Source organism: Pseudophryne corroboree, chromosome 7 (assembly GCF_028390025.1).
Source record: "Pseudophryne corroboree isolate aPseCor3 chromosome 7, aPseCor3.hap2, whole genome shotgun sequence".
NCBI lineage: Eukaryota > Metazoa > Chordata > Amphibia > Anura > Myobatrachidae > Pseudophryne > Pseudophryne corroboree.
The window spans coordinates 4151436-4177384 of NC_086450.1; the positions used below are offsets into that span (position 1 = coordinate 4151436).

Below are 25949 nucleotides of genomic sequence, written 5' to 3' on the forward strand. Positions count from 1 at the left end.
GTATTTTTCCCGTTTTCTTCCCTGTCTTTCTCTGCGCAAGCATTCCTATCTGGACAGGGAGACCTCTCTATTGCTCAGAAACATTGCAGGGAAGCCCTCGCACTTGCTGACTAAGGTGATGAAGCTTGCTCCTTCCGTCTGCATGCCCCCCCTTCCTCCCCGCAGCTGCACCGTGCCAACTGTGCCCCGCCATATGGGGGGGCTGCACAGTACTGCTGGCACCTGGCGCTGCTTCTAACTCACCCCCTCACCGTGGCACTGCTGCTTGTGGTCTTGCTGCATGTGCTAGACGTGCCTGTGTGTGTGTATTAACCTGGCTTCAGTGTGCTCTTCCATGAGGTGTGTGCCTAGCGTTAATGCAGCTCGGTGGCACTTCTATGTATATGTCAGGACTGCTGAGGCTGCGCCAACCTTTCCAGCTGCTGGCTGTGTGGTGATCAGACGCAGGCGGGTGTCGCTGAACAGATGAGTGTGGGGGGTTCGGACGCAGGCGGGTGACACTGTACAGAAGAATGTGGGGGGTTCAGACGCAGGCGGGTGTCGCTGTACAGACGCCCTGTGCGGCTCTGTATTAGGGACAATATATCATTGTGGGGAATGCTCCTACAGGAGCTGCTGGTGGACTATACAGGTGTGTTCTGTGTCATGGCTGCTTCCAATCTGCCTCTAGGCCAGCGGGTAGCCTGGCATGCAGTAAGTAACATCACATGCAGCGGGTTTTCTGGAATGCAGCGGGTGGCATCACATGCAGCAGGTATCCTGGCATGCAGTGGGTGACATCACATGCAGCGGGTATTCTGGAATGCAGCGGGTGGCATCACATGCAGCAGGTATCCTGGCATGCAGTGGGTGACATCACATACAACGGGTAACCAGGCATGCAGTGGGTGACATCACATGCAGCGGGTAGCCTGGCATGCAGCGGGTGACATCACATACAGCGGGTGACATCACATGCAGCGGGTATCATGGCATGCAGCGGGTGACATCACATAGAGCGGGTATCCAGGCATGCAGCGGGTGACATCACATGCAGCGGGTATCATGGCATGCAGCTGGTGACATCACATGCAGTGGGTATCCTGGCATGCAGCGGGTGACATCACCTGCAGCGGGTATCCTGGCATGCAGCGGGTGACATCACATGCAGCGGGCATCATGGCATGCAGCGGGTGACATCACATAAAGCGGGTAGCCAGGCATGTAGCTGGTGACATCACATGCAGCAGGCATCATGGCATGCAGCAGGTGACATCACATGCAGCGGGTATCATGGCATGCAGCGGGTGACATCACATGCAGCGGGTAGCCAGGCATGCAGCTGGTGACATCACATGCAGCGGGTATCCTGGCATGCAGCGGGTGGCATCACATGCAGCGGGTATCATGGCATGCAGCGGGTATCATGGCATGCAGCGGGTGACATCACATGCAGCTGGTATCATGGCATGCAGCAGGTGACATCACATGCAGTGGGTATCCTGTCATGAAACGGGTGACATCACATGCAGCGGGTGACACATGCAGCGGGTATCCTGGTATGCAGCGGGTGGCATCACATGCAGCTGGTATCCTGGCATGCAGCGGGTGGCATCACATGCAGCGGGTATCCTGGCATGCAGCGGGTGACATCACATGCAGCGGGTATCATGGCATGCAGCGGGTGACATCACATGCAGCAGGTATCCTGGCATGCAGCGGGTGGCATCACATGCAGCGGGTATCCTGGCATGCAGCGGGTGGCATCACATGCAGCGGGTATCCTGGCATGCAGCGGGTGGCATCACATGCAGCGGGTATCATGGCATGCAGCGGGTGACATCAAATGCAGCGGGTATCCTGGCATGCAGCGGGTGGCATCACATACAGCGGGTATCCTGGCATGCAGCGGGTGGCATCACATGCATTGTGGATTATTATGGGGGTGTTTACACTGTGAAATAATCAGCGCTCTGTGGCGTTATAACCTGTCACTCGCTAAGCGTTTCCTCGCTGCCGCCAGCGGGTGACATCGCATGCAGCGGGTGACATCACATGCAGCGGGTATCATGGCATGCAGCGGGTGGCATAACATGCAGCGGGTATCATGGCATGCAGCGGGTGACATCACATGCAGCGGGTATCCTGGCATGCAGCGGGTGGCATCACATGCAGCGGGTATCCTGGCATGCAGCGGGTGGCATCACATGCAGCGGGTATCCTGGCATGCAGCGGGTGACATCACATGCAGCGGGTATCCTGGCATGCAGCGGGTGACATCACATGCAGCGGGTATCCTGGCATGCAGCGGGTGGCATCACATGCAGCGGGTGGCATCACATACAGCGGGTATCATGGCATGCAGCGGGTGACATCACATGCAGCGGGTATCCTGGCATGCAGCGGGTGACATCACATGCAGCGGGTATCCTGGCATGCAGCGGGTGGCATCACATGCAGCGGGTATCATGGCATGCAGCGGGTGACATCACATGCAGCGGGTATCCTGGCATGCAGCGGGTGGCATCACATGCAGCGGGTATCCTGGCATGCAGCGGGTGGCATCACATGCAGCGGGTATCATGGCATGCAGCGGGTGACATCACATGCAGCGGGTATCCTGGCATGCAGCGGGTGACATCACATGCAGCGGGTATCCTGGCATGCAGCGGGTGGCATCACATGCAGCGGGTATCCTGGCATGCAGCGGGTGGCATCACATACAGCGGGTATCATGGCATGCAGCGGGTGACATCACATGCAGCGGGTATCCTGGCATGCAGCGGGTGACATCACATGCAGCGGGTATCCTGGCATGCAGCGGGTGGCATCACATGCAGCGGGTATCCTGGCATGCAGCGGGTGGCATCACATGCAGCGGGTATCATGGCATGCAGCGGGTGACATCACATGCAGCGGGTATCATGGCATGCTGCGGGTGGCATCACATACAGCGGGTATCCTGGCAGGCAGCGGTGGCATCACATACAGCGGGTATCCTGGCATGCAGCGGGTGACATCACATACAGCGGGTATCCTGGCATGCAGCGGGTGACATCACATACAGCGGGTATCCTGGCATGCAGCGGGTGGCATCACATGCAGCGGGTATCCTGGCATGCAGCGGGTGGCATCACATACAGCGGGTATCATGGCATGCAGCGGGTGACATCACATGCAGCGGGTATCCTGGCATGCAGCGGGTGACATCACATGCAGCGGGTATCCTGGCATGCAGCGGGTGGCATCACATGCAGCGGGTATCCTGGCATGCAGCGGGTGGCATCACATGCAGCGGGTATCATGGCATGCAGCGGGTGACATCACATGCAGCGGGTATCATGGCAGGCAGCGGGTGGCATCACATACAGCGGGTATCCTGGCATGCTGCGGGTGGCATCACATACAGCGGGTATCCTGGCAGGCAGCGGTGGCATCACATACAGCGGGTATCCTGGCATGCAGCGGGTGACATCACATACAGCGGGTATCCTGGCATGCAGCGGGTGACATCACATACAGCGGGTATCCTGGCAGGCAGCGGGTGGCATCACATACAGCGGGTATCCTGGCAGGCAGCGGGTGACATCACATGCATTGTGGATTATTACGGGGGTGTTTACACTGTGAAATAATCAGCGCTCTGTGGCGTTATCACCTGTCACTCGCTAAGCGTTTCCTCGCTGCCGCCAGGGGGTCTGAGCACAATATACTGTATATGATAATATTATGATTTCGGAGACCGTAGTAATTGGTCTGGATGCAGATACACAGCGCTGTACTGTTACTTCACACACTGCGGCCCCCGTACAGTTCTTTGTTTCTTTAATCATGGCAAGCACATTACACATAGGAAGTACTTTGGTCAGTGACTAAGGGGGTAACTCCGTATGCAGTCAGTGTCCACAGACAGTGTTAGGGTCAATGTGCAATCAGAGGGTCTGCAGCCAGTGTCAGTGTGCAGTCAGAGTGTCTGCAGCCAGTGTCAGTGTGCAGTCAGAGTGTCTGCAGCCAGTGTGCAGTCAGAGGGTCTGCAGCCAGTGTCAGTGTGCAGTCAGAGGGTCTGCAGCCAGTGTCAGTGTGCAGTCAGTGTCCACAGCCAGTGTCAGTGTGCAGTCAGAGGGTCTGCAGCCAGTGTCAGTGTGCAGTCAGAGGGTCTGCAGCCAGTGTCAGTGTGCAGTCAGTGTCTGCAGCCAGTGTCAGTGTGCAGTCAGTGTCCACAGCCAGTGTCAGTGTGCAGTCAGAGGGTCTGCAGCCAGTGTGCAGTCAGAGGGTCTGCAGCCAGTGTCAGTGTGCAGTCAGAGTGTCTGCAGCCAGTGTCAGTGTGCAGTCAGAGGGTCTGCAGCCAGTGTTAGTGTGCAGTCAGAGTGTCTGCAGTCAGTGTGCAGTCAGAGGGTCTGCAGCCAGTGTCAGTGTGCAGTCAGAGTGTCTGCAGCCAGTGTCAGTGTGCAGTCAGAGGGTCTGCAGCCAGTGTCAGTGTGCAGTCAGAGGGTCTGCAGCCAGTGTCAGTGTGCAGTCAGAGTGTCTGCAGCCAGTGTCAGTGTGCAGTCAGAGTGTCTGCAGCCAGTGTCAGTGTGCAGTCAGAGTGTCTGCAGCCAGTGTCAGTGTGCAGTCAGAGTGTCTGCAGCCAGTGTCAGTGTGCAGTCAGAGTGTCTGCAGCCAGTGTCAGTGTGCAGTCAGAGTGTCTGCAGCCAGTGTCAGTGTGCAGTCAGAGTGTCTGCAGCCAGTGTCAGTGTGCAGTCAGAGTGTCTGCAGCCAGTGTCAGTGTGCAGTCAGAGGGTCTGCAGCCAGTGTCAGTGTGCAGCCAGAGGGTCTGCAGCCAGTGTCAGTGTGCAGTCAGTGTCTGCAGCCAGTGTCAGTGTGCAGTCAGAGGGTCTGCAGCCAGTGTCAGTGTGCAGTCAGAGGGTCTGCAGCCAGTGTCAGTGTGCAGCCAGAGTGTCTGCAGCCAGTGTCAGTGTGCAGTCAGAGGGTCTGCAGCCAGTGTCAGTGTGCAGCCAGAGGGTCTGCAGCCAGTCAGTGTGCAGTCAGAGGGTCTGCAGCCAGTGTCAGTGTGCAGTCAGTGTCTGCAGCCAGTGTCAGTGTGCAGTCAGAGGGTCTGCAGCCAGTGTCAGTGTGCAGCCAGGGGGTCTGCAGCCAGTGTCAGTGTGCAGTCAGAGGGTCTGCAGCCAGTGTCAGTGTGCAGTCAGAGGGTCTGCAGCCAGTGTCAGTGTGCAGTCAGAGGGTCTGCAGCCAGTGTCAGTGTGCAGTCAGAGGGTCTGCAGCCAGGGTCAATGTGCAATCAGAGTGTCTGCAGCCAGTGTCAGTGTGCAGTCAGAGGGTCTGCAGCCAGTGTCAGTGTGCAGTCAGAGGGTCTGCAGCCAGTGTCAGTGTGCAGTCAGAGGGTCTGCAGCCAGTGTCAGTGTGCAGTCAGAGGGTCTGCAGCCAGTGTCAGTGTGCAGTCAGAGTGTCTGCAGCCAGTGTCAGTGTGCAGTCAGAGGGTCTGCAGCCAGTGTCAGTGTGCAGTCAGAGGGTCTGCAGCCAGTGTCAGTGTGCAGTCAGAGTGTCTGCAGCCAGTGTCAGTGTGCAGTCAGTGTCTGCAGCCAGTGTCAGTGTGCAGTCAGAGTGTCTGCAGCCAGTGTCAGTGTGCAGTCAGAGGGTCTGCAGCCAGTGTCAGTGTGCAGTCAGAGTGTCTGCAGCCAGTGTCAGTGTGCAGTCAGAGTGTCTGCAGCCAGTGTCAGTGTGCAGTCAGAGGGTCTGCAGCCAATGTCAGTGTGCAGTCAGAGTGTCTGCAGCCAGTGTCAGTGTGCAGTCAGAGTGTCTGCAGCCAGTGTCAGTGTGCAGTCAGAGTGTCTGCAGCCAGTGTCAGTGTGCAGTCAGAGGGTCTGCAGCCAGTGTCAGTGTGCAGTCAGAGGGTCTGCAGCCAGTGTCAGTGTGCAGCCAGAGGGTCTGCAGCCAGTGTCAGTGTGCAGTCAGAGTGTCTGCAGCCAGTGTCAGTGTGCAGTCAGAGTGTCTGCAGCCAGTGTCAGTGTGCAGTCAGAGTGTCTGCAGCCAGTGTCAGTGTGCAGTCAGAGTGTCTGCAGCCAGTGTCAGTGTGCAGTCAGAGGGTCTGCAGCCAGTGTCAGTGTGCAGTCAGAGGGTCTGCAGCCAGTGTCAGTGTGCAGTCAGAGTGTCTGCAGTCAGTGTGCAGTCAGAGGGTCTGCAGCCAGTGTCAGTGTGCAGTCAGAGTGTCTGCAGCCAGTGTCAGTGTGCAGTCAGAGGGTCTGCAGCCAGTGTCAGTGTGCAGTCAGAGTGTCTGCAGCCAGTGTCAGTGTGCAGTCAGAGTGTCTGCAGCCAGTGTCAGTGTGCAGTCAGAGTGTCTGCAGCCAGTGTCAGTGTGCAGTCAGAGTGTCTGCAGCCAGTGTCAGTGTGCAGTCAGAGTGTCTGCAGCCAGTGTCAGTGTGCAGTCAGAGGGTCTGCAGCCAGTGTCAGTGTGCAGTCAGAGGGTCTGCAGCCAGTGTCAGTGTGCACTCAGAGTGTCTGCAGCCAGTGTCAGTGTGCAGTCAGAGTGTCTGCAGCCAGTGTCAGTGTGCAGTCAGAGTGTCTGCAGCCAGTGTCAGTGTGCAGTCAGAGTGTCTGCAGCCAGTGTCAGTGTGCAGTCAGAGGGTCTGCAGCCAGTGTCAGTGTGCAGTCAGAGGGTCTGCAGCCAGTGTCAGTGTGCAGCCAGAGGGTCTGCAGCCAGTGTCAGTGTGCAGTCAGTGTCTGCAGCCAGTGTCAGTGTGCAGTCAGAGGGTCTGCAGCCAGTGTCAGTGTGCAGCCAGAGTGTCTGCAGCCAGTGTCAGTGTGCAGTCAGAGGGTCTGCAGCCAGTGTCAGTGTGCAGCCAGAGGGTCTGCAGCCAGTCAGTGTGCAGTCAGAGGGTCTGCAGCCAGTGTCAGTGTGCAGTCAGTGTCTGCAGCCAGTGTCAGTGTGCAGTCAGAGGGTCTGCAGCCAGTGTCAGTGTGCAGCCAGGGGGTCTGCAGCCAGTGTCAGTGTGCAGTCAGAGGGTCTGCAGCCAGTGTCAGTGTGCAGTCAGAGGGTCTGCAGCCAGTGTCAGTGTGCAGTCAGAGGGTCTGCAGCCAGTGTCAGTGTGCAGTCAGAGTGTCTGCAGCCAGTGTCAGTGTGCAGTCAGAGTGTCTGCAGCCAGTGTCAGTGTGCAGTCAGAGTGTCTGCAGCCAGTGTCAGTGTGCAGCCAGAGGGTCTGCAGCCAGTGTCAGTGTGCAGCCAGAGGGTCTGCAGCCAGTGTCAGTGTGCAGTCAGAGGGTCTGCAGCCAGTGTCAGTGTGCAGTCAGAGGGTCTGCAGCCAGTGTCAGTGTGCAGTCAGAGGGTCTGCAGCCAGTGTCAGTGTGCAGTCAGAGTGTCTGCAGCCAGTGTCAGTGTGCAGCCAGAGGGTCTGCAGCCAGTGTCAGTGTGCAGCCAGAGGGTCTGCAGCCAGTGTCAGTGTGCAGCCAGAGGGTCTGCAGCCAGTGTCAGTGTGCAGTCAGAGGGTCTGCAGCCAGTGTCAGTGTGCAGTCAGAGGGTCTGCAGCCAGTGTCAGTGTGCAGTCAGAGGGTCTGCAGCCAGTGTCAGTGTGCAGTCAGAGGGTCTGCAGCCAGTGTCAGTGTGCAGTCAGAGGGTCTGCAGCCAGTGTCAGTGTGCAGTCAGAGGGTCTGCAGCCAGTGTGCAGTCAGAGGGTCTGCAGCCAGTGTCAGTGTGCAGTCAGAGGGTCTGCAGCCAGTGTCAGTGTGCAGTCAGAGGGTCTGCAGCCAGTGTCAGTGTGCAGTCAGAGGGTCTGCAGCCAGTGTCAGTGTGCAGTCAGAGGGTCTGCAGCCAGTGTCAGTGTGCAGTCAGAGTGTCTGCAGCCAGTGTCAGTGTGCAGTCAGAGTGTCTGCAGCCAGTGTCAGTGTGCAGTCAGAGTGTCTGCAGCCAGTGTCAGTGTGCAGTCAGAGGGTCTGCAGCCAGTGTCAGTGTGCAGTCAGAGGGTCTGCAGCCAGTGTCAGTGTGCAGTCAGAGGGTCTGCAGCCAGTGTCAGTGTGCAGTCAGAGGGTCTGCAGCCAGTGTCAGTGTGCAGTCAGAGGGTCTGCAGCCAGTGTCAGTGTGCAGCCAGAGGGTCTGCAGCCAGTGTCAGTGTGCAGTCAGTGTCTGCAGCCAGTGTCAGTGTGCAGTCAGAGGGTCTGCAGCCAGTGTCAGTGTGCAGCCAGAGGGTCTGCAGCCAGTGTCAGTGTGCAGCCAGAGTGTCTGCAGCCAGTGTCAGTGTGCAGTCAGAGGGTCTGCAGCCAGTGTCAGTGTGCAGCCAGAGGGTCTGCAGCCAGTCAGTGTGCAGTCAGAGGGTCTGCAGCCAGTCAGTGTGCAGTCAGTGTCTGCAGCCAGTGTCAGTGTGCAGTCAGAGGGTCTGCAGCCAGTGTCAGTGTGCAGCCAGGGGGTCTGCAGCCAGTGTCAGTGTGCAGTCAGAGGGTCTGCAGCCAGTGTCAGTGTGCAGTCAGAGGGTCTGCAGCCAGTGTCAGTGTGCAGTCAGAGGGTCTGCAGCCAGTGTCAGTGTGCAGTCAGAGGGTCTGCAGCCAGTGTGCAGTCAGAGGGTCTGCAGCCAGTGTGCAGTCAGAGGGTCTGCAGCCAGTGTGCAGTCAGAGGGTCTGCAGCCAGTGTCAGTGTGCAGTCAGAGGGTCTGCAGCCAGTGTCAGTGTGCAGTCAGAGGGTCTGCAGCCAGTGTCAGTGTGCAGTCAGAGGGTCTGCAGCCAGTGTCAGTGTGCAGTCAGAGGGTCTGCAGCCAGTGTCAGTGTGCAGTCAGAGGGTCTGCAGCCAGTGTCAGTGTGCAGTCAGAGGGTCTGCAGCCAGTGTCAGTGTGCAGTCAGAGGGTCTGCAGCCAGTGTCAGTGTGCAGTCAGAGGGTCTGCAGCCAGTGTGCAGTCAGAGGGTCTGCAGCCAGTGTGCAGTCAGAGGGTCTGCAGCCAGTGTGCAGTCAGAGGGTCTGCAGCCAGTGTGCAGTCAGAGGGTCTGCAGCCAGTGTGCAGTCAGAGGGTCTGCAGCCAGTGTGCAGTCAGAGGGTCTGCAGCCAGTGTGCAGTCAGAGGGTCTGCAGCCAGTGTGCAGTCAGAGGGTCTGCAGCCAGTGTCAGTGTGCAGTCAGAGGGTCTGCAGCCAGTGTCAGTGTGCAGTCAGAGGGTCTGCAGCCAGTGTCAGTGTGCAGTCAGAGGGTCTGCAGCCAGTGTCAGTGTGCAGTCAGAGGGTCTGCAGCCAGTGTCAGTGTGCAGTCAGAGGGTCTGCAGCCAGTGTCAGTGTGCAGTCAGAGGGTCTGCAGCCAGTGTCAGTGTGCAGTCAGAGGGTCTGCAGCCAGTGTCAGTGTGCAGTCAGAGGGTCTGCAGCCAGTGTCAGTGTGCAGTCAGAGGGTCTGCAGCCAGTGTCAGTGTGCAGTCAGAGGGTCTGCAGCCAGTGTCAGTGTGCAGTCAGAGGGTCTGCAGCCAGTGTCAGTGTGCAGTCAGAGGGTCTGCAGCCAGTGTGCAGTCAGAGGGTCTGCAGCCAGTGTGCAGTCAGAGGGTCTGCAGCCAGTGTGCAGTCAGAGGGTCTGCAGCCAGTGTGCAGTCAGAGGGTCTGCAGCCAGTGTGCAGTCAGAGGGTCTGCAGCCAGTGTCAGTGTGCAGTCAGAGGGTCTGCAGCCAGTGTCAGTGTGCAGTCAGAGGGTCTGCAGCCAGTGTCAGTGTGCAGTCAGAGGGTCTGCAGCCAGTGTCAGTGTGCAGTCAGAGGGTCTGCAGCCAGTGTCAGTGTGCAGTCAGAGGGTCTGCGGCCAGTGTCAGTGTGCAGTCAGAGTGTCCGCGGCCAGTGTCGGGGGTCAGGGTGCCCGCGGCCAGTGTCGGGAGGCAGGGTGCCCGCGGCCAGTGTCGGGGGTCAGTGTGCAGGCTTCCAGGGTCCGGGGTCAGTGCGCCGGCAGAGTGCCTGGGGTCAGTGCGCCGGCAGAGTGCCTGGGGTCAGTGCGCCGGCAGAGTGCCTGGGGTCAGTGCGCCGGCAGAGTGCCTGGGGTCAGTGCGCCGGCAGAGTGCCTGGGGTCAGTGCGCCGGCAGAGTGCCTGGGGTCAGTGCGCCGGCAGAGTGCCTGGGGTCAGTGCGCCGGCAGAGTGCCTGGGGTCAGTGCGCCGGCAGAGTGCCTGGGGTCAGTGCGCCGGCAGAGTGCCTGGGGTCAGTGTTGGGGTTAGGTTACATAAAGTTGCGTGGAGAGTGCATGGAAAATCCCATTGTTAATCTGTATATGTCGATATTCTGATGTTGACTTTATATACTGCACCCCTTAATTCAGTCTTCCCCAAACTTGCTCAGTCCAGATTTTAGGGATACCCATGCTTGAGCACAGATAAGTAAATTAAAGGGTTGGGTATGCGAGAGCGGCGGTCACATGGCTACATCCCCCTCTGGTGAATTGGGAGGGTCTGGGAAGCTGGTCCAGTCTGAGGTATAGATGGTCACTTTTATTACAGAAACCCCCCTGATTGGCGCCCTGCATGTGGGAGAGAGGCGTTCCCGGGCCGGTGTGGGGTGTGGCTGTGTGCTCCTCGGGGGCTGTCTTACAGGAGTGCCCAGCTGGTATACTGTCAATGTGTCCCGGGGGTATCATCGGTCACCTGACCTCATCACAGGAACATTGGCCCTCGCCATCCACCAATATAACTGCTGTGCGGGCGCTTACAGCTTTCCCTACTATGCTCTATTGATGGCTGCCATGTACTCTGGCTGTACTGTGTCTGCTGGGTGCCGGGTATACTGCAACCCTGACTCCATGCAGCTCTATATTCTGTCAGTGCACCAGTGGCTGCTAACATAGAGGTAGACAGAGGATGATGCAGGACAGCCAGTAGAGGGCAGTATCCGTATAGCGCAGGTACAGACACAACAATGGAAGCAGACCGGAGTGATGGGTATATATATATATATATATATATATATATATATATATATATATATACTGTATGTCCGTATGCTGCTTTTGGCATAAAGCACCATGCTAAGTCATGTGTAATGCTGAGACCAGTAACGGTGTGAGCAGGCCAAAGACCAAGGGGGTTATTAAGAGTTGTTAGCAAACCAAAATAGTTAGTAATTGGGCAAAACCAGGTGCACTGCAGGGGGGGCAGATGTAACATGTGCAGAGAGAGTTAGATTTGGGTGGGGTTTGTGCAAACTGAAATCTAGATTGCAGTGTAAAAATAAAGCAGCCAGTATTTACCCTGCACAGAAACAATATAACCTACCCACATCTAACTCTCTCTGCACATGTTACATCTGCCCCACCTGTACTGCACATGGTTTTGCCCAATTGCTAACTTTTGAATAACCCCCCCCAGATCCAGGTCAGACTCCTGTTTCTACTCCATGCTTTAGATGACATGCTTAAGATGCAGGCTCGGAGGTTTCAGGACCTTCAGATTATGCAGTTTGTTAGGAGATCCTGGATCAGCTGAGGTTAGATGGGAGGGTTCCGGTATGAATGGTCGACCATGTTATGGTCGACAGTCATTAGGTCGACCACTATTGGTCGACATTGACATGGACACATGGTCAACACATGAAAATGGTCGACACATGAAAAGGTCGACATGAGTTTTTTAACTTTTTTTGGTGTCGTTTTTTGCGTAAAGTGACTGGGAACCCCAATTAGTGCACCGCGTCCCCTCGCATTGCTCGCTTCGCTCGCCATGCTTCGGGCATGGTGCCTTCGCTCCGCTACCGCTTCGTTTGGCACAGATTACCGTTCCAATCGTAGTCCACGTGGATCGTAAAGTATGGAAAAGTTCCCCAAAAGAAAAAAAAAAGTTAAAAAAACTCATGTCGACCTTTTCATGTGTCGACCATTTTTATGTGTCGACCATGTGTCCATGTCGACCATGTCAATGTCGACCAATAGTGGTCGACCTAATAACTGTCGACCATAACATGGTCGACCATGTGAACGGATAGCGGATGGGAGATGGGTTTAAAAATCTGTTTTTTACTCTTTGCGCTCGCCCCGCTGCAGGGATGCAGTTGTCAGTAGACTGACAGCCGGCATCCCCAGGGCCGGTATATCACACTGAACCCTTCTGGGGAGCTATTTCTCCCTAATCGGCTTCATCAGGAGTTGCAGAGGAGCTGATATGCCCTCCTCGGCTTCATCAGGAGTTGCTGAGGAGCTGATTTGCCCTCTTCAGCTTCATCATGAGTTGCCGAGGAGCTGAGATACCCTCCTGAGCTTCATCAGGAGTTGCTGGGGAGCTGATATGCCCTCCTCAGCTTCATCAGGAGTTGCTGCTGTCTCTGAGATCAGTGATGAGTATACAGGCTTGCTATAAGTTTGCTACTAAACCTAATTCGCTACTTTTCTTTCGTCAGTCCAGCAAATGGTTACAGGTCACATTGTCCGTGTTGCCTGAGAACGATCCACTTACCCCCTACGTAATAGCAGGACAAAAACGAAACAAGGCGCGGTTTATCTTTTAGAAACTTATTTTTTGGTTTTCTTTCTTCTGCCAGCAGTTTTGCTTTCATGACCCAAAGCGATGCACTGAGGAGTAATTGAAAGCAGCAGCCGTTCTATCCCGCGTGTGTCCTTAATTACGCCAGTTACATCACGCTGGCTTGTTGCACAATATCCCCCCACTGTGCTGGCTGCAAACTGTTATATGGCTTTCAGGCATGTGTGGGGCCAAGTATGATACCCAGTGATTTGCAGGAGCCGTCGCAATCCCAGCGAGAACCAGGTGATTAACTCTAGCACTTAGTGCCCCAGTCTCCTGGCACGGGCCGACAGATAGTTGTTGAGTGGGAGTCTGGGTCTGTGAGCTGAACAGCGGCTGTGGCTTGGTATGGGCGCGAGAGGACACATTCGGTGTAATTATCCCCCTCGCAGCCAATGCGATGAGTTTGGAAAGATGGATCAGTGGTGAATCAGCGACGCATCAGAGTCTCTCACTGTCCCGAGCACCTACAAACGGTATCTTCTTCTCATTGAGTTAATTGATTATAAACACGCTATAGATTAATGACGTTACTGCAATCAGAAAGACCATTGGTCTAAACGTGCGATAAACCCCGAATCTATTCCTAGTTGGTACTTTCAGTTCTCGGTCTGTGCCCGACGCGCGCTCTGCCGGGTGTCAGAGATCAGGGTGACACATTGTACTTGGGGCGACCTGCTTAATGCTCCTGTATGACCTTGGCGGGTGGTTTCCGTCCGGCTGTTACTGCAGAGGATGGCGGCCTGTTCGGGAAGCATTAAGCGCACAGATGGTGATTTCCATAGACTATAGATGTGTCACAACGTCAGGGACGACGCATGAGAACGTCACTCGGATCTCGATCTGTATTTCAATACTGTGACATCCAAAGATGACCAACAATGTTCTGAGCTGGAAGTGTCTAAGTCTACATTTAATCTACTGCATCATCCCCTGCATGGTGTGTAATATATATATATATATATATATCTATATCTATCTGTGCTTACTGTGTATCTTACTCCCCTGTGCGCCGCTTCCCTGCCTACGCTGACCCTGTGCTTTCGGTCCTTGTCTAATTATCTAACCTTTGTATCAGGTGGGTGTGATCTGATGCATGAAAATGAGATGACCGGGCGTCCTATTCTCATCGTTATTACAGAAAGATGGATATATAATACAGTTCATTCACAGGCGCTGACCGCCTACATTGATTTTGTGGTGTTCTTTGATTCCGCAGGAGGAGCAGGCCGCCATAATCAAGGCGGAGAAGATTCGGATTGCACTAGAAAAGATAAAAGAAGCCCAAGTAAAAAAGGTGGGTGTAACTGGGGGGTGGGAAGGGGCATACACAGGGGTGGCAATGGGCATACAGATGTGTCCCCATACGCCCAGCCTCAATGCACCACACGGCGGGAGACGCCTGGCTGGAGGGAGCCGCCAGTTCCCGTGCATATCTGCAAGCGTCAGGCGTCTCTTTTTTTTTGCTGGTAATGCGTCTTAGTGGCTATGTGACTAGGACACAAAGGAGACGGCGCGGATTCATGTGTCTGTGTGCGACTGAGTATGTATATGACGCATGGAACCTGACATGGAAAACAGCTGCGACTGCTACATTGTAGCACATTGTATACAGATTCAGAAACTCGGTCGCACACAATGTCATATACTGTACGGCACAACTGCAGCAAAGGTGTATAAGGACAGATCTGTATTCCAGGATTATTGTCTGTGACAGAGGTGCACAAACGCGGTCCTCACGGCACCCCAAAGGTCCAGGTGTTGCGTTTATCCATGCTTGGCCTCAGGTGACCTAGCTAGTTCCTCAGTCAATTTGATTTAACCATGTGTACTTAGTATGGATATAACTAAAACCTGGAGCGTTGAGGTGCCTTCAGCAGCAAATCTGAGACCCTCTGGGTTATGAAGAAAGATCATGGACACTGGCAATTTTTTCTTCGTTACAACTTATGGAGTATACCCTTTAGATTGTAAGCTCTAGAGACAAGGGCCTTCACATTTATACTCATTGTATGTTTCCTGATTATGCGGTGTTGCTGTTTATATAAATAAAGGTGTAATATGGGTATATTCATGTAAAAGGTAGATAACGGCGTTGGAATACCAAATAATGTGCGTTTTTTTATCTGCCTTGGTACATACTTAGGAGAAGAGTCTGTATTTTCCCAGGAGCTTTAACTTAGATTGTGATACTACACTGAAGTGTCAAATGTCATGGGATATATGCCTAGTATTGTGTAGCCTGACGAAGTGCAGCAACTCAACATGGCATAAGTTCCACAAGATACTGACCCAATTCCACCTAGATAGCTTCCCGCAGCTCCCTGATTGTAGGTGCAGGATCCTGGTGCAAATGGACCTCTCCACTCCATCCCATAAATGCTCGATTGGGTTCATGTCGGGTGAACATGGTGGCCACACCATTCATCTGAACTCTCCAGAATGCTCTTCAAACCAGTTCTGGACATAGCGCATTATACTGTAGGAATATTCCATCGTTGTGGGGGTACATGAAGTCCATGAACTGGTCATCAAGCAATGCAACATAACGGTTACTGGTCAATGATGGGTTCAGGTGGACCTGCGGACCCAACCCATTGCCACATAAGCACACCCTACACTGTTATGGGACCACCCCTAACCTGCTTGGTGCCTTGTTGACATTTGGAGTCCATGGTCTCATGGGTTCTGCATCATACCTGAACCCTACCATCAGCCAGAAACAACTAGAACAGTGCCTCATCGGACCATACCACTTTGCCAGTCCTCCAGGGTCCAATTAGTGACATCATGAACCCAGGTGAAGCGCTGTGTCCGGTCCTGTAGTGGTAACGGGCACTCTGGTGGATCTTCTCCTCCCATATCCCATGGAAGCTAAAGAACGTGGCACTGACTTGCTGGATATGCGTCTGGTACCTCCCGCAGGGAATGTGGATGTGATGTGAGCCAGTGTTGCTTGTCTGTTGCCACGGACAATTCTGTACAGATGACGTCCGTTAACATCCTTAAGCACCCATGGCCGGCCACTGCGCCATCCACGCTGGGTGGTAATGCCTTTCGAGAGGTGACGCCGTAGATCAAAGAAAGTTGAATGTCCATACAACTTCGGAAATGGAATGTCGCATCTATCATTATTATTTATTATTATTACTACCAGTTATTTATATAGTGCACACATATTCCGCAGCGCTGTACAGAGAATATTTGGCCATTCACGTCCGCACCTGTCCCAGTGGAGCTTGCACTCTATGGGGGTCATTCCGAGTTGATCGCTCGCTAGCTGTTTTTAGCAGCCGTGCAAACGCTATGCCGCCTCCCACTGGGAGTGTATTTTAGCTTAGCAGAAGTGCGAACGAAAGGATCGCAGAGCGGCTACAAAATATATTTGTGCGGTTTCAGAGTAGCTCCAGACCTACTCAGCGCTTGCGATCACTTCAGACCATTCAGTTCCTGTTTTGATGTCACAAACCCGCCCAGCCACGCCTGTGTTTTTCCTGGCACGCCTGCGTTTTTTCGAACACTCCCTGAAACCGGTCAGTTGACACCCAGAAACACCCACTTCCTGTCAATCACTCTGCGGCCATTGCGACTGAAAAGCTTCGCTAGACCTTGTGTGAAAATACATTGGCCGTTGTGAAAGTACGTCGCGCGTGCATATTGCGCCGCATGCACAGAAGTGCTGTTTTTTTTACTTAATCGCAGCGCAGTGAACATTTTCAGCAAGCAATCAACTCGGAATGACCCCATATATTCCCTATCACATGTACACACACATTCACGCTAGGGCTAATTTTGTTGGGGTCCAGTTAACCTACCAGTATATTGTTGGATTGTGGGAGGAAACCAGAGTACCCGGAGGAAACCCATGCAAGCACGGGGAGAATATACAAACTCCACACAGTTAGGGCCATGGTGGGAATCAAACCCATGACCTCAGTGCTTTGAGGCAGTAATGCTAACCACTACACCGTCCGTGCCATGTAACGCTCATGTTGCCTTCACATGAGCAGCGTAGCCGGTGTTCAGACTGACTCACGAGATGTCGGTTACAAGTGATGCAGGTCTGGCCATTTCCGAGATGTCACAGTACAGTGGCGCCCCCTACCATCACATTTACACTCTGCTATCCCATGACTTCTGGCACTTTTGTGTATAAAGCCAAGTGTTCTATAGACAACATTATGTGTATTGCTGAGTGCTTTGCTGTATCCTGAACTCTTGGACATTTCGCTTGTTTGGGGGCATTGCATCATAGCGCAGGTAACGGCGTGGCGCAAGTATCTGCCTGGCGCTTGTCAGGATCTCCCCGTCTTCGGTTACTCATTTCCTCTTCTCCTCAGCTTGTGATCCGGGTGCACATGTCGGATGAAAGCTCCAAGACAATGATGGTGGACGAGAGACAGACGGTGCGGCAGGTGCTGGACAACCTGATGGACAAATCGCACTGCGGCTACAGCCTGGACTGGTCGCTGGTGGAGACCATCTCCGAGCTGCAGATGGGTAAGTAGTTCCGTACAGTGTATTCATCCACGGTGCGGCTGTAGTCTGTGAGATACAGGAATAATGGCGTTACTTGATTCTAAGTCTAAATTACCAAACAAATAGGTTGGACGAAGGCATTAAAATCCTATCCTAAAACCATACCCCGCCCATTATCCTTAAACGATGAGGGACTCAATGCTACATGCTTATTTGCTGCATGTGGTGGGCCCCGCCTCTTGCGTCGTCATGTTGCAACTTCTACCTGTTGGTTTTCAAAGTGTCAGCGCCAAAAATCCATCCAATTGGGACTTAGGGAAGCCGCCCGTTGCTGCATGACGAGGCAGGGGCGCCTGCGGAACAGCAGCGTCTGCGCTAGGATTGGTCCCAGGAGCGCAGAGCGTTGCTCCTTCAGTACTGGGTCCCTCACAATAAGGGGACGGGGAATTACATATGGAATTTGCCATAAAGCGTAGAACGGAATCTGTACAGTTTGACATTTACAATAAAAACGCCTCCTGTGAGTGTACAATGCTGTAAAAGCCGCGTTATAGGTGCCGGGTGCAGCCATTATTGTGTATCCAAACTTTATGTAATCCCAGTAAAATTACTTCTAGTCCTAAAAGACGGAATTACCCAAAAAGGGCAAAATGTACCCCGTTTTATTACCGTAAGGTATCTCCGCAGATCCACCAGCTAGTGCGTGTCGTACTGTACTCAGCGCGGTGCGGGCAGTGTTAATTGGGCTTTCTCCTGACACCGGCTCCAAAGACCTCGTTAGTGTGCGTTGTCAATATTAGGCTTATGGTAAATTATCGGTACAGATGTAAATTGCTATTCTATCACAGACCTCCGGTACGTCTGATTTCTGCAGAGAGTCGTCATCGCTGCAGTGTCGCAGTACACCGTACGCTGGTCACACACACAATATACAGTACATGTATAATAAATACAATATAGGTTACATAAACATCTTCTGGTTGGGGAATAGATTACGCAGCAGATACCGCGACCGCTGTATAACTCTGATCGCTCTCGCCGGAGCGCCGTCATATGACTCTGTGTTCTCTCGTCAGATCGCATCTTTGAAGATCATGAAAACCTGGTGGAGAACTTACTGAACTGGACCCGGGACAGTCAGAATAAGCTCATGTTTGTGGAACGCATTGAGAAATACGCCTTGTTCAAAAACCCACAAGTAAGGCGGATTTTCTCTGCGGGAAATGTTCTGGTATCCTGATGGGGTGAGATGTGGGTGATGGGCGCTGTATTTGGGGTCACCAGCATGACTGCGGTGTGTGTAGCAGTGTGCAGGGTTTGTTAGTGACAGGGATGCACAGTAATCACACATGGGTACATAGATGGAGCCCGTTACAGACCGTGGCTTATTACACAGCTAAGCGCACACATTGTCACCCTGCACGTTCCTCCCGCCGGCTATAACACAGAGTAACTTCATCTCCTGTTACCTTGGGCTGCAGAAATGTATCCTAATATCTGTAATAAGTCCCCCATGTAATGATTGTGAGACGCTGGTCGCCAGGGACTATCCCATATATAGCTTATTACATCAACACAATATGTGACAATGCTGTAAGGACATCGCAATCATAATGTAACACACAGTAGAACAATATGCACGTGATCTACATGTGTAAATCTGTGCGTGTGTATGTGTGTGTATATGTATATATATATATATTTCTCTGACGTCCTAGTGGATGCTGGGAACTCCGTAAGGACCATGGGGAATAGCGGCTCCGCAGGAGACTGGGCACAAAAGTAAAGCTTTAGGACTACCTGGTGTGCACTGGCTCCTCCCCCTATGACCCTCCTCCAAGCCTCAGTTAGATTTTTGTGCCCGGCCGAGAAGGGTGCACACTAGGGGCTCTCCTGAGCTTCTTAGTGAAAGTTTAGTTTTAGGTTTTTTATTTTCAGTGAGACCTGCTGGCAACAGGCTCACTGCATCGAGGGACTAAGGGGAGAAGAAGCGAACTCACCTGCGTGCAGAGTGGATTGGGCTTCTTAGGCTACTGGACACCATTAGCTCCAGAGGGACCGAACACAGGCCCAGCCTCGGAGCTCGGTCCCAGAGCCGCGCCGCCGGCCCCCTTACAGAGCCAGAAGCAAGAAGAGGTCCGGAAAAATCGGCGGCAGAAGACATCAGTCTTCAACAAGGTAGCGCACAGCACTGCAGCTGTGCGCCATTGTTACTCAGGCACACTTCACACTTCGGTCACTGAGGGTGCAGGGCGCTAGGGGGGGGCGCCCTGAGCAGCAATGTAAACACCTTGGCTGGCATAAATACACCCCACACAACCCCCAGGGCTATATGGATGTATTTTAACCCCTGCCAGAACTCACCAAAAAGCGGGAGAAAAGGCCGCCGAGAAGGGTGCGGAGCCTATCTCCTCAGCACACGGGCGCCATTTTCCATCACAGCTCCGCTGGAAGGACGTCTCCCTGACTCTCCCCTGCAGTCCTGCACTACAGAAAAGGGTAAAAAATAGAGGGGGGCACTAATTTGGCGCAGTTTTAATACTAACAGCAGCTATAAAGGGAAAAGCACATTTTATAGTGGTATTCCTGTCTATATATAGCGCTCTGGTGTGTGCTGGCATACTCTCCCTCTGTCTCCCCAAAGGGCTAGTGGGGTCCTGTCCTCTATCAGAGCATTCCCTGTGTGTGTTCGGTGTGTCGGTACGATTGTGTCGACATGTTTGAGGAGGAATATGAGATGGAGGCGGAGCAATTGCCTAATATAGAGTTGTCACCCCCTAGGGAGTCGACACCTGAGTGGATGAGCTTATGGAAGGAATTGCGTGACAGTGTCAGCTCTTTACGACAGACAGTTGACGACATGAGACAGCCGGCTACTCAGCTTGTGCCTGTCCAGGGGTCTCAAACGCCATCAGGGGCTTTAAAACGCCCGTTACCTCAAATGGCAGACACAGACACGGATACTGACTCCAGTGTCGATGATGAGGAGACAAACGTGACTTCCACTAGGGCCACACGTTACATGATTGAAGCAATGAAAAATGTATTGCATATCTCTGATAATACAAGTACCACTAAAAAGGGTATTATGTTTGGTGAGAAAAAACTGCCTGTAGTTTTTCCTGTATCCGAGGAATTAAATGAAGTGTGTGATGAGGCGTGGGTTTCCCCCGATAAAAAACTGATAATTCCTAAAAGGTTATTGGCATCGTACCCTTTCCCGCCAGAGGATAGGGCACGTTGGGAAACACCCCCTAGGGTGGATAAAGCGCTCACACGCTTGTCTAAACAGGTAGCACTACCCTCTCCTGATACGGCCGCCCTAAAGGAACCTGCCGATAGAAAGCTGGAGAATATCCTAAAATGTATATACACTCACATGGGTGTTATACTGCGACCAGCAATCGCCTCAGCCTGGATGTGCAGTGCGGGCCTGGCGTGGTCGGATTCCCTGACTGAAAATATTGATACCCTAGATAGGGACAGTATATTACTGACTATAGAGCATTTGAAGGATGCATTTCTATATATGCGTGATGCACAGAGGGATATTTGCCGACTGGCATCAAGAGTTAGCGCGCTGTCCATTTCTGCAAGAAGAGGTTTATGGACGCGGCAGTGGTCAGGTGATGCGGATTCTAAAAGGCACATGGAGCTGGGGTTTTACAAGCGGACTCAGGCACGGTGGGGGCCCGTCTCAAGAAGTTCAGTGCGCAGTGGGCCCACTCGCAAGTGGACCCCTGGATCCTTCAGGTGGTATCTCAGGGGTACAAATTGGAATTCGAGACGTCTCCCCCTCGCCGTTTTCTAAAGTCTGCTTTACCGACGTCTCCCTCAGACAGGGAGGCAGTATTGGAAGCCATTCACAAGCTATATTCCCAGCAGGTGATAATCAAGGTACCCCTCCTACAACAGGGAAAGGGGTACTATTCCACACTATTTGTGGTACCGAAGCCGGACGGCTCGGTGAGACCAATTTTAAACCTAAAATCCTTGAACACTTACATACAAAGGTTCAAATTCAAGATGGAGTCACTCAGGGCAGTGATTGCAAACCTGGAAGAAGGGGACTATATGGTGTCTCTGGACATCAAAGATGCTTACCTACATGTCCCAATTTACCCTTCTCACCAAGGGTACCTCAGGTTTGTGGTACAGAACTGTCACTATCAGTTTCAGACGCTGCCGTTTGGATTGTCCACGGCACCCCGGGTCTTTACCAAGGTAATGGCCGAAATGATGATACTCCTTCGAAGGAAGGGAGTTTTAGTTATCCCTTACTTGGACGATCTCCTGATAAGGGCAAGATCCAGGGAACAGTTGGAAGTCGGAGTAGCACTATCTCAGATAGTGCTGCGCCAGCACGGTTGGATTCTCAATATTCCAAAATCGCAGCTGATCCCGACGACACGACTTCTATTCCTAGGGATGATCCTGGACACAGTCCAGAAAAAGGTGTTTCTCCTGGAGGAGAAAGCCAGGGAGTTATCCGAACTAGTCAGAAATCTCCTAAAACCAGGCCAAGTCTCAGTGCATCAATGCACAAGGGTCCTGGGAAAGATGGTGGCTTCTTACGAAGCAATCCCATTCGGCAGATTCCACGCAAGAACCTTCCAGTGGGATCTGCTAGACAAATGGTCCGGGTCGCATCTTCAGATGCATCAGCGGATAATCTTGTCACCAAGGACAAGGGTGTCTCTCCTGTGGTGGTTGCAGAGTGCTCATCTTCTTCTAGAGGGCCGCAGATTCGGCATTCAGGACTGGGTCCTGGTGACCACGGATGCCAGCCTGAGAGGCTGGGGAGCAGTCACACAGGGAAGAAATTTCCAGGGCTTGTGGTCAAGCCTGGAGACATCACTTCACATAAATATCCTGGAGCTAAGGGCCATCTACAATGCTCTAAGCCTAGCAAGACCTCTGCTTCAAGGTCAGCCGGTGCTGATCCAGTCAGACAACATCACGGCAGTCGCCCACGTAAACAGACAGGGCGGCACAAGAAGCAGGAGGGCAATGGCAGAAGTTGCAAGGATTCTTCGCTGGGCGGAAAATCATGTGATAGCACTGTCAGCAGTGTTCATTCCGGGAGTGGACAACTGGGAAGCAGACTTCCTCAGCAGACACTACCTCCACCCGGGAGAGTGGGGACTTCACCCAGAAGTCTTCCACATGATTGTGAACCGTTGGGAAAAACCAAAGGTGGACATGATGGCGTCCCGCCTCAACAAAAAACTAGACAGGTATTGCGCCAGGTCAAGGGACCCTCAGGCAATAGCTGTGGACGCTCTGGTAACACCGTGGGTGTACCAGTCAGTGTATGTGTTCCCTCCTCTGCCTCTCATACCCAAGGTACTGAGAATCATAAGAAGGAGAGGAGTAAGGACTATACTCGTGGCTCCGGATTGGCCAAGAAGGACTTGGTACCCGGAACTTCAAGAGATGCTCACAGAGGACCCGTGGCCTCTACCTCTAAGAAAGGACCTGCTCCAGCAGGGACCCTGTCTGTTCCAAGACTTACCGCGGCTGCGTTTGACGGCATGGCGGTTGAACGCCGGATCCTGAAGGAAAAAGGCATTCCGGATGAAGTCATCCCTACCCTGATCAAAGCCAGGAAGGATGTAACCGTACAGCATTATCACCGTATTTGGCGTAAATATGTTGCGTGGTGCGAGGCCAGGAAGGCCCCTACAGAGGAATTTCAACTGGGTCGTTTCCTGCATTTCCTGCAAACAGGACTGTCTATGGGCCTAAAATTAGGGTCCATTAAGGTTCAAATTTCGGCCCTGTCGATTTTCTTCCAGAAAGAACTGGCTTCAGTTCCTGAAGTTCAGACGTTTGTCAAGGGGGTACTGCATATACAGCCTCCTTTTGTGCCTCCAGTGGCACCTTGGGATCTCAATGTAGTTTTGGGGTTCCTAAAATCACATTGGTTTGAACCACTCACCACTGTGGACTTAAAATATCTCACATGGAAAGTGGTAATGCTGTTGGCCCTGGCTTCAGCCAGGCGTGTCTCAGAATTGACGGCTTTATCCTATAAAAGCCCTTACCTAATTTTTCATACGGACATGGCAGAATTGAGGACTCGTCCTCAATTTCTCCCTAAGGTGGTTTCAGCGTTTCACTTGAACCAGCCTATTGTGGTACCTGCGGCTACTAGGGACTTGGAGGATTCCAAGTTGCTGGACGTAGTCAGGGCCCTGAAAATATATGTTTCCAGGACGGCTGGAGTCAGAAAATCTGACTCGCTGTTTATCCTGTATGCACCCAACAAGCTGGGTGCTCCTGCTTCTAAGCAGACTATTGCTCGTTGGATTTGTAGTACAATTCAGCTTGCACATTCTGTGGCAGGCCTGCCACAGCCAAAATCTGTAAAAGCCCATTCCACAAGGAAGGTGGGCTCATCTTGGGCGGCTGCCCGAGGGGTCTCGGCTTTACAACTTTGCCGAGCAGCTACTTGGTCAGGGGCAAACACGTTTGCTAAATTCTACAAATTTGATACCCTGGCTGAGGAGGACCTGGAGTTCTCTCATTCGGTGCTGCAGAGTCATCCGCACTCTCCCGCCCGTTTGGGAGCTTTGGTATAATCCCCATGGTCCTTACGGAGTTCCCAGCATCCACTAGGACGTCAGAGAAAATAAGAATTTACTTACCGATAATTCTATTTCTCGTAGTCCGTAGTGGATGCTGGGCGCCCATCCCAAGTGCGGATTGTCTGCAATACTTGTACATAGTTATTGTTACAAAAATAGGGTTATTATTGTTGTGAGCCATCTTTTCAGAGGCTCCTCTGTTATGCTGTAAACTGGGTTCAGATCACAGGTTGTACGGTGTGATTGGTGTGGCTGGTATGAGTCTTACCCGGGATTCAAAATCCTTCCTTATTGTGTACGCTCGTCCGGGCACAGTATCCTAACTGAGGCTTGGAGGAGGGTCATAGGGGGAGGAGCCAGTGCACACCAGGTAGTCCTAAAGCTTTACTTTTGTGCCCAGTCTCCTGCGGAGCCGCTATTCCCCATGGTCCTTACGGAGTTCCCAGCATCCACTACGGACTACGAGAAATAGAATTATCGGTAAGTAAATTCTTATTATATATATATATATATATATATATATATATAATGTATGTATGTATGTATGTATGTATGTATAGTAGCCCTTATCCAAAAATCAAAATCCCACATTTTTGGGTCCCCTACTGAAATAATGACATATATATTGTATTATGCATATAGATAGATAGATATATATATATAATTTTTATATATATAATATACAGTGCATCTGGAAAGTATTCACAGCACTTCACTTTTTCCACATTTTGTTATGTTACAGCCTTATTCCAAACGGGAATAAATTAATTTTTCCCCTCAAAATTCTACACACAATACCCCATAATGACCACGTGAAAAGAGTTTTTTTTTTTAGATTTTTGCAAATTTATTAACAATAAAAAAAACAATGAAATCACATGTACATAAGTATTCACAGCCTTTGCTCAGTACTTTGTTGATGCACCTTTGGCAGCAATTACAGCCTCAAGTCTTTTTGAATATGATGCCACAAGCCTGGCACACCTATCTTTGGGCAGTTGCGCCCATTCCTCTTTGCAGCACCTCTCAAGCTCCATCAGGTTGGATGGGAAGCGTCGGTGCACGGCCATTTTCAGATCTCTCCAGGAATGTTCAATCGGATTCAAGTCTGGGCTCTGGTTGGGCCGCTCAAGGACATTTACAGAGCTGTCCTGAAGCCACTCCTTTGATATCTTAGCTGTGTGCTTAGGGTCGTTGTCCTAGATGAACCGTCGCTCCAGTCTGAGGTCAAGAGCGCTCTGGAGCAGGTTTTCATCCAGGATGTCTCTGTACATTGCTGCATTCATCTTTCCCTCTATCCGGACAAGTCTCCCAGTTCCTGCCGCTGAAAAACATCCCCACAGCATGACGCTGCCACCACCATGCTTCACTGTAGGGATGGTATTGGCCTGGTGATGAGCGGTGCCTGGTTTCCTCCAAACATGACGCCTGGCATTCACGCCAAAGAGTTCAGACCAGAGAATTTTGTTTCTCTTGGACTTAGACTCCATCAGGTGCATTTTGGTAAACTCCAGACGGGCTGCCATGTGCTTTTTACTAAGGAGAGGCTTCCGTCTGGCCACTCTACCATACAGGCCTGATTGGTGGATTGCTGCAGAGATGGTTGTCCTTCTGGAAGGTTCTCCTCTCTCCACAGAGGAATGCTGTAGCTCTGATAGAGTGACCATTGGGTTCTTGGTCACCTCCCTGACTAGGGCCCTTCTCCCCCGATCGCTCAGTTTAGATGGCCGCCCAGCTCCTGGTGGTTCCGAACTTCTTCCATTTACGGATGATGGAGGCCTCTGTGCTCATTTTGACCTTCAAAGCAGCAGATATTTTTCTGTACCCTTCCCCAGATTTGTGCCTCAAGACAATCCTGTCTCGGAGGTCTACAGACAATTCCTTTGACTTCATGCCTGGTTTCTGCTCAGACATGTACTGTCAAGTGGGGTATGGGTCGTCGGGTCGACAAAACTTAAATCAACAGTCATTGGGTCGACCACTATTGGTCGACATGCATTAGGTCGTCAGGGCCACAAGGTCGACATGTAGTAGGTCGACAGGTAAAAAGGTCGACATGAGTTTTTTTAAACTTTTTTTGGTGTTTTCATCGTAAAGTGATGGGGAACCCCAATTAGTGCACCGTGTCCCCTTGCTTCACTCGCCATGCTTCGGTCAAGGTGCCTCGCTCCGCTACCGCTGCGCTCGGCACAGGTTACCGTTCCCAATTGTAGTCCACGTGGATCGTTAAGTATGAAAAAGTAAAAAAAAAATGGGGGAAAAGGGTGAAAAACTCATGTCGACCTTTTGAACTGTCGACCTAATGACCTTGTCGACCTAATGCATGTCGGCCAATAGTGGTTGACCTAATGACTGTCGACCTAAGTAGTGTCGACCTAATGACGTATCCCGTCAAGTGTGGGACCTTATATAGACAGGTGTGTGTCTTTCCAAATCATGTCCAATCAACTGAATTTACC

At 52.4% G+C, this 25949-nt stretch overlaps 1 protein-coding gene across 5 annotated transcripts in view; it reads left to right on the forward strand.

Moving 5' to 3' along the window:
- RAPH1 (Ras association (RalGDS/AF-6) and pleckstrin homology domains 1) overlaps positions 1–25949 on the forward strand; it is a 200354-nt gene that overhangs the window by 123111 nt on the left and 51294 nt on the right. For 4 of the 5 annotated variants that reach the window (XM_063932610.1, XM_063932608.1, XM_063932612.1 and 1 more), the window contains exons 5-8: positions 41–115; positions 13641–13718; positions 16762–16921; positions 17977–18098. In XM_063932610.1, coding sequence (XP_063788680.1) covers positions 41–115; positions 13641–13718; positions 16762–16921; positions 17977–18098 — 435 coding nt within the window. The remainder of the gene's footprint in view (positions 1–40; positions 116–13640; positions 13719–16761; positions 16922–17976; positions 18099–25949) is intronic. The other variant, XM_063932611.1, reaches the window with a different exon arrangement.